We start from the raw sequence: 8946 nt of genomic DNA, 5'->3' as shown, positions 1-8946 counted from the left end.
AAATATAAATTCATGTCAGCTTTTTAATACCTTGTAATGTTCCGTAAGTGTGGTCATACTCAGGACCAGTACCAGATGTGGGTGTTGATCCAGACGTTCTTATCCAATCAAAATCATCCGTTTCATCTTGTACAAAGTAACAAATGTATGGATCTTCGAAATCACATTGTGTTTGCGCTAAAAATTATAGAAGAAAAAATAAAAGTAACTGCAGTAGTCACATTGGTTGGAATAACGCAAATAATAATTGTAACTTTAATAGTTGAAAATATTCTACATTTTGCACTACCAGCATTTTTGGAAATAAGTTTCATCTTATTCCTATCTTATATCTAATGAATTAGGTATGAAATTTTCAGTTGATTTAAAAAATCCATGTACTTCACAAATGTCACTTTTATGGAGTCGAACCGGCCCTCAAAATTAGTTCTATGTGAAAATAACCACACAAAATCTTTGATTTGATATTTTAAATAATATCTTACATTATTCTTCAACTTCAACTTCTTCAACTCGACACCTAAATTTATTTAAGTTTTACAATATAAGTTGCAGTTTCTTTCAATTTTGTAATAATAATAATAATAGCAATAATGGTAATAATAATACATCTTTGCCAATAACTGTTAATTAATAGTTCTATATATTTCATCGTATACAAATCTATAACATGCCAATTTTGATCACTGTGTTTAAAAGTTCCCCTATGCGCTCTGGAGTATTAACAATCTGGTTATAAACTGGTAAGATGTATTTTTCCTTTTATCTGATCTTTACGATAAATATGCGTTGTGAATGTGCCTTGTACTGTATTTGAAAGCTGCTTTTAATATATGAAGTTTATGGTCAACGATAAATCTGAGTAATTTGTTTCTAAAATTGTTTATATATTTACAATGTGCATACTAAACAATATTACTGTAAAAAAAAGTCCATTGTCATTTTCGCAATGCAATGTTTATTAATTTTGGCATTAAAACTACCAAGTATAAATAAGTTCTGACGTTGTTGTAAATTACATGTTAATGTTAATAAAATGCTGATGTAATTTTAACTGTTACAAAAGTTTATTATGCAGCCTTTGTGTTTTCTTTACTGGCTGTTTTTATTTCAACATCAAGATAGGCACTATTGTTAGCAATTTGCATCCAGCTGATGATATTATATTGTTATTTTTTTCTTAAATAATAAAGCTACTTTTTTTTTGTTTTATTCGAAAAAAAATTGTTTCCTAATGTTAACTTAATATCTTCGTTATGTTTACATTTATTGTTTCTTGTAACGCGATTACATCTACATTGCAGTCAACATCCAGCTGTTCTCTTTTAGACGGTTTGGTTAAGCCAAGCACATTAAAGGTCGCTAAAGAAAGACCATTTGTTTGAGAAATGTGTTGCAAACAATATATTAGTGGGCTTTCTGTTTACACTTTTGATTTTGTCATTGATAATTTTTTTCTTAATATAGTGCTTAGTTATAACATCAACATTTTGTCCATTTAGAAAGACAAATAAATAATTGTATACGTAATTTTAAAACAAAAACAAGAAAAGAAAAACAATCTGCTTATGAGTTTTAATTTAACACGATGCCTATTTGTATAGTGTTTAAATCTTGTTAAAAATATTGGTGGTGCTCTGACATAATAAAATGATTATAGATTTAGAGATAATATTAAGTGTTTGAAACGAGTATTATTATTTCCCGCTATGTCATGCGTGTGTCTGAACTTAAACTAGCTTATATATTGGTTTTTATAGTTTCTGGAATAAAACAAAGACGAATAAAACAATAAGTGCTACTTAAATAACAATTATTCTACTTAATATTATCGTCAGGTGTCTTAACTATCCAGAAAGGGGATCTCTGCTGCAAAAAAAAAAACAAAAAAAAAAAAACACGAATCACAAAATCTCAAAGTTTGGTTAGAGCACTTTTCCAACATAATGAATATACACACACCTCATAAAAATCAACAATTTCAACATTTTATTAACAAGTTTAACTCTCCCGAAGATAATCAACCTAACATTGGCAAACATAATCAGGAATGTGCTCAATGGAAAGTTGTGGGTGCTGCAAGAAAGTTAAATAATGGTAAATCTACCGGAATTGACGGTATAAAAAATGAAATATTAAAATCAAGTTCAAACGACAACTTATTATCAAATGCACAACGCGTATATTCATTAACAATTTTAAAAGGGCGTCTTCGCAGCGGCTTGGAGAACTAGCACGCTTACTGTGATTCATAAAAGGAGAGACAAATCGGTACCTCAAAACTATTGAGGATTGCAGTTGGAAGTAATTTTTCTCGAGGAAACTTCCCCATTCTAAAATTGCAATTGTTGAACAAGGTTTTGCTGATCTCTTCTTATCTCTATTAATTACTGCTTCAGGGGATTTTGTAACAAGATTGACAGGGAAGCTAATGAAATGTGAATATTTTATAGAAATACTAGCACAATTAAATCAAAGACTATTTTGTAACTTCTAAAATAAGTTATTGATTTTTAAAATTCAAAAACATATCCATTATGATTTTTATTTTAAATTACAACTAAGGTAATAAAAATGCAAAACATTTATGAATTTTCAGCCTGGTTTTTAAATACTATACTGTTAATTTACTGATAATTAGCAATGCCTGCTGTGATAATGAATCTTAAGTAGAAAAAAGGACTCTGGCAAAACCTGGTTCGCCAACCCGTCAAAATGCCTTTTTTGAAGGGTCTGTTGGTAAATGGGATAGTAACAGCATGGTAAGCTTTTTTGCATCATACTTCTCAACAGACTTACTGCACTAGCCGATAAAAATCAAATTAAAAATAAAAAAAAAAAAAAAAAAAGGAGCGAGAACAAGCGACCACATTTTAGTTCTTAAAACAACTCTCGATAAATATATTAACCGCATTAGTGAAAACTCATATCCTTGTTTGTTTTATTCATTTTTCGGCAGCTTTCAATACTGTGTGGAGAAATGGATTAATGTTCAAACATTATAAAATCGGGGTTCGTGGTAAATTGCTTGGTTTATTTATTCAAAGGTTTTATTTCGTCTTAAATTAAACTGAATGGTAACAAAGCCTTTTGATTTTACTGTTTTCTTCAATATGTTCCTTTCTGATTTAACTTACATTTTTGATCATTCATGTAACGCTGTAAATGTTAATGGAAAACCACTGAACAGTCTCATATATGCAGATGACATTTTGTTTCAGAAAATCAGAGTGGTTTACATAATTCTATAAACAAATTGTATAATTATTGCGAACAGTGGAAATTACAATTGCCCCCCCACCCCCGGAAATTTTTCCCCGAACACTTTTCCCCCGGTATTTTTCCCCCTCCCCCTGCCGACAATTGCTTCCCCCTGAACAGTTTTCCCTCTAGAACAATTTTCCCCGGATATTACCCCACTTTATAAAACACAAATTTCTAAAAAACTGAAGCTGGAAACAGACTTTGTACCCTTTGTAAAAATGATGAAGTCTAAAGATGAATTTTATTTTATAATTTGCTGCCCAATTTACCATGATGTACGAAACAAGCTATTCACCGAACTTAAAAAGGCCTATTATGAAAACTCCGAACATATGTCAAGTGTAGAAAAAATTGTTTTTATTATGGCTTCTGATGAATATGATGTCATCGCACCTGTTATTGATTTTTTTACATCTGCATTAAAAGGCTTACTGTTATTGAGGCTTCGACCTAAATACGGGGATCAAATTATTTGGTTCTGTCCCCATCGCCTGTTTTCTTGTTATTAACTTTTTACATTGGTTTTCTTTTTCCCTTTTTTATTTTCATTGTTTGCATTGTGCCTGATTTTGACCATACCCTTTTATTTAAGGTCAATATCAAATAAAGTGAATTGAATTGTATACGCTGCACTTGAAAATTATTTGGAGTGTACGCATTTATTGAGAAGTCAATTAGTTACAAACTTTAATTTTATATGTTAAACCATTTATGACTATTATTGGAGCTGGTACTGTAGGTAGATGGATTAAATTGTTGCTCGGTCTAGCCAGAATAGACACTTCTAGGTTTGCTGCCCATAATGCACGGGAAGCAAATGTCAGCGAGGTAAGCAAGTCGGTACCGATTGCCAGTTTTTGGATTCCACGCCACAAATTCACGTTGATTTTGTGTCACAAGATGTTCATTTTTGCTTAAAACTCTTATGGTAGCCGTTGATATGGTAGAATTCAAAATTCAACGAGCCTTACTTGCGTGATGTGAAATTTGATGACGAGTCTACCTGTTCAGCAGCACCACTTTGGCTTCAAGGTTAACATGCCCTCTCTTCATTTGCACCCGCCATTCACTCTAGTTTATGTGCTGGATTAGTGCACCCAAGGACTTGAAGTGTACTTCAAAGTGACTATTGCCCCTTCTCGTGTTAACCATGAAGTGCCGCTGCTCATCTGGTAGAATTGTCGTCAAACTTCAACTTTCGGGACCAACGGTTTGAACGTCTCATCCGAAAGACGGTGCGCTATTGTAACTTGTATTTCAGCCCTCTAACTGAAAAACACAAGGAGAGGCAGCGATGGGAATTGAACCGAGGACCTAGAGATCTCTACGGTTCAGCGCACACACAGTGGCTACCACCAGATAAGCCGATCCCGACTAAGCTAAGCTGCTCTCTCATGTTTCTCGATGTCATGCTGTGATGTAAAAAGTGATTGTTTTTAGGTTATTTCAAATACCACTAGATGAAATTTTAAAATGTATGGCTAAAATCTGAAGAACATTAATACCTACTAAGAAATCATGTTCATTTTACTTAAGAACTTTTATTAACAGAGGAAAAAATACTTCTGTTTTGTCACGCTGTTTATGCGTCACAGCGTAACAACATTTAAAAAAATTATTATTAATATATTGAGGCCTTGCCCAAATTTTTTTCAAGTTAAATGCAGATTTTAGTAATCCGCATATTGCTGTTTACCAGGAAAAATAATTTTTTGTAAACCTTTTTTACTTTATGGACCATTGATCCAGCAAAAACCTAAGTTTTTCTATGTCACGCTGTGACAAAAAAGTGACTTTTTTCAGTTTATTTAAATACTAGTGACTGAATTTTTAAAATCCTCTGCTAAATTGTGAAGGACATTCACACGAAATTTAAAATCATGTTCATTTTAATGAAGAACTTCAATAAGCCAAGAGAAAAATGCTTATAAGTTTGTCATGTCACGGTGTGACATTTAGCCTCTATAAGGGTATTTTTCTATGCTATTCTTTCAATTGTGTGATAAATAAAAATTATTGGTTTTGGATCATGAAGCATCATGCATTTAAGTAATTGTGTAGAGTGTTTTAAGACAATCCATTTAATTACTTTACATTATCAGACGATTTGCATTCACATCAATGACGTCTTAATCTGATTGACTTGATACCTGGCTTCTTATGTAAAGGGTTAAATTGTTTCCGAATATTTATTCAGATAATATTGTATTTATTTTACCATATTGCTCATGTTTGAGCAATTTTCTGTTTATATACTTATAATTCATAAATGCTATAAAATGGTGATTTTCACATGTCACGCCGTGACGGTCACGCCGTGACGCTAACCTCTAGTGCTTTTTTGGCATATTATTCAAAACATCCTGAATTGAAAATAACTTAACTTTCATCCTGTTTAAGGTATATAATTAAGATGTTTAAATACCTAACATAGAGTAAATAATGTAGTGTACTTTCACCGGAATTTTCATTTTAATTTTCACCCTAAAAGCATGTAAAAAAAATGTCATGCTTGCTATATTAATTAAATGTTTTCTAAATGTTTACTGTAAATCGATTTTTAAATTATTGATATTTTCCCTATTTGTCCTGCATATTTAATTTAACATGGCATGCCAGTGGATATAGGCTACATAAATTATTCTTTATACAAATCTTTTTAGATGAAACTGCTCAATACCTACTCCCATGGAACAATTAAATTAATTCACCTTTTATGACTGTAAAAACTTACTTATATTGCATGTTGGTCCAACAAAACCAAGCGTACATTGACAGTTTTCGAATCCATAATCTGAGATGAAACAGACTCCGCCGTTCAAGCAGCTAATATCACACGTTTCTTCAAATAGAAATTAAACATAAACTATTTAAATATAATGTTCGTATTAATAGAATATCATCTCTCATCACAAATAATACTAATTGTATAAAAACATTTTTTTTAATTACATTTTTGTCCTCATCAAGAGTAGAGCTCAAGATCCTTCAATTATCATTCCTCATATTTATATTATCACCGGCATAATAGAGGGTGGTCACCGGTAGTAGGTAAATGTATTATTGATTTGACAAAATGTGCATTATTAATAATTATATGTATGTAGGCTAACTTTTGCTTCTATAATGTCTGAGCATTTCAGTCAGTAGTATGCGAGAGATTGTCTGGGGGTTAGATCCTGTAAAGCCGATTTCTGCTCAAAACTCTCAACATGTAAGTATATCATCACCGGCATAATAGAGAGTATACTTAACAAAATAACGATAACCCACCTAAAAGATAAATGTTAAATAATAACAACTATGCCTATTCATGTTGTGTGTTATTTTAAGCCACAATTCATTTCTTCAAAATCTAATGATTCAATCGTCAATTTGATGGCATGTGGAGAACAATTATTGCAAAAATATATAACGATAAGGTTACAGGTCGGATGCAGCTATCTAAGTGGTAATGGATATATGGAAGGGCTAGATGGAAATATGACAGGTTGCATCGGACCTAGGATGGTAACGTTTGGTAAATATATAAGGTGACAACAGGGATTATAACATTGTTTATGGCTGTGAAGTGTAAGAAGCTGAACGTGTATAATACCATTTCGCACACATGCTCCATCGGTGATCCTGAAGTCATCTAATGAAATATCTCCTGTATAACTACTTCCTGCAATTCCTTCAAACACTATCTGGTAGGCACTACTTGTTTCCACAAAAATTTGTCCACGTCGCCAAACATTTCCTTGCTCGTTTTTTATTGACCACACAGGTGTACCAAGAGTATCTGCTGCATTGACTATGTACACACTCAATGTGTTCACAGTGGCCCCGTACATGTGGTAGAACCACTGGACGCATCTGCCGTTTGTTGGAGGATATGACATTGTCCAAAGGCGAGCGATGTCGTTGAGGTTTCTCGGACTTGAAGTTTCAATGTATATGTAGAAACCTGTAAGCAAATGAAATAAATGTTTCGATTTCAGAGAATTTTTGTTTACATCTATTTATAATTGTGTTATCTTGTTTTATTTACTATGCAGTTTCTGCAATATTTTCATTGATAATTTTACAATTTCATTTTAGATTTTATGAATGAAAAATGTCAACTTTGTATTACCTTGTAATGTTCCATATGTGTGGTCATACTCAGGGCCAGTACGAAATGAGGGTGTGGATCCAGATGTTCTTATCCAATCAAAGTCATCCAATTCATCTTGTACAAAGTAACAAAGGTTTGGATCTTCGAAATCACATTGGGCTTGATCTAAAGAAATACACAAAAATATACAAAAATACACAGAAAGACATACTTTCCTCTACCAGTAATATTTGATAATAATGAGTTCCCTATTCCTACCAAAGATCAGCAGAATTTGGTATGAACATTTTGGATAATACAAAATAATTATCTAGTTTCTAAATCTACTAGCATGAAGTTGAACAGGTATCAACTACCAAAACATCTTATATTTGTAGTTTTAAATATTATAATATTACATTATTAGCTTCTTCAAAACTGATTTATTGCATTTGACAGATTCTCATTCAAATTAAAGACGACTTTCTAATACCTGAAAGATTTACAACATGCTTTTAGTTAATAAGTTAATACGTTTTTCTTTGAATACAATAATGTTAATATGTAAAATTAATTAAAGAATTAAATAAACTGTGCCATTAAATAATACTAGAATATCTGCTTAAAGTTAAAATTATTAAATAATAGTCTATTTTTTTAATGTTGTCTCTATCTTATTTTCTTTGTCTTAATGTCATTAATAACATGAGGACAAAATATGTAATATCACATTTGCAAACTTAAACTCATGACTGATGTTCACATCTGTCTTAACGTTTGCTGAGTGTTTTTGCTGTTAACTAATTGTAAATGTTTAGTAATCTTCCTATTAAGCTGCATTCACATTGGATCCGAACAGAAATTCGCGCCGTGTTTTCGAAGGGCTGAGCTGCAGCGTCCCTGTTTCTTACACACTGATTCGTTTATTGATCGCTTGAGCAGATGTGCCGATCCGAAAATTCGGATTTGGTGTGAATCATGTTAATGCACCTTTAGTCCTGCTTTATTCATATGGCATGATAGAGGATATTTAACAGGTGGTAAACCTATGCGTTTTCACAGAATTTTTGTCATGATTACTGTTGGTGCTCTCCAAAACTAAACGTAAAGATAGCCAATAAATATTAAAAGCTAACCAATAAAATACGCTAAAACATACATAATTATGTTGCTTTCTAACTGAATTAAATATAATGCATACTGTCTAATCTTTTTACATGGTATTCATGTTGTATAAAATGTTAATAATGTTCTGCACTCTAGGAAAACTATTATATTTATCTGCATGCGTAATCCACATTTAAGCCTTAACTGTAAAAGCTTACCTATATTGCACGTTGGTCCAAAAAAACCAGTCATACACTGACAGTTCTCGATACCATAATCCAAAATGACACAAACTCCACTGTTTATGCAGTTAATATCGCAAGTTTCTTCAATTATAAATTAAACATAGATTAATTAAATACTTTGTTCGTATATGTAGAGTAATATCACTCATCAAAAACAAAAACAAAAAACAAATTATACTACTTGCACGAACACATTTTTCTTTTCTTCAGAAACCAACATTTGTTTATCAGGATTCAAGCTCAAGAGCCTTC

At 31.9% G+C, this 8946-nt stretch overlaps 1 protein-coding gene across 1 annotated transcript in view; it reads right to left on the bottom strand.

Annotated features, from left to right (window-relative positions):
- Positions 1-8946, bottom strand: part of LOC117118135 (MAM and LDL-receptor class A domain-containing protein 1-like) — a gene marked incomplete at its 3' end in the record, with an annotated part of 115392 nt that overhangs the window by 55621 nt on the left and 50825 nt on the right. Inside the window, 4 exon segments of the mRNA XM_033262642.1 lie at positions 5999-6106; positions 6863-7213; positions 7382-7528; positions 8668-8775. Coding sequence (XP_033118533.1) covers positions 5999-6106; positions 6863-7213; positions 7382-7528; positions 8668-8775 — 714 coding nt within the window.

This window comes from Anneissia japonica, unplaced genomic scaffold, assembly GCF_011630105.1.
Source record: "Anneissia japonica isolate Jap-2015-1 unplaced genomic scaffold, ASM1163010v1 scaffold11779_len1430905_cov172, whole genome shotgun sequence".
Classification (NCBI taxonomy): Eukaryota; Metazoa; Echinodermata; class Crinoidea; order Comatulida; family Comatulidae; genus Anneissia; species Anneissia japonica.
Note: the sequence above shows the minus strand (reverse complement) of the source record. Positions and strands in the feature narration are given on the sequence as shown.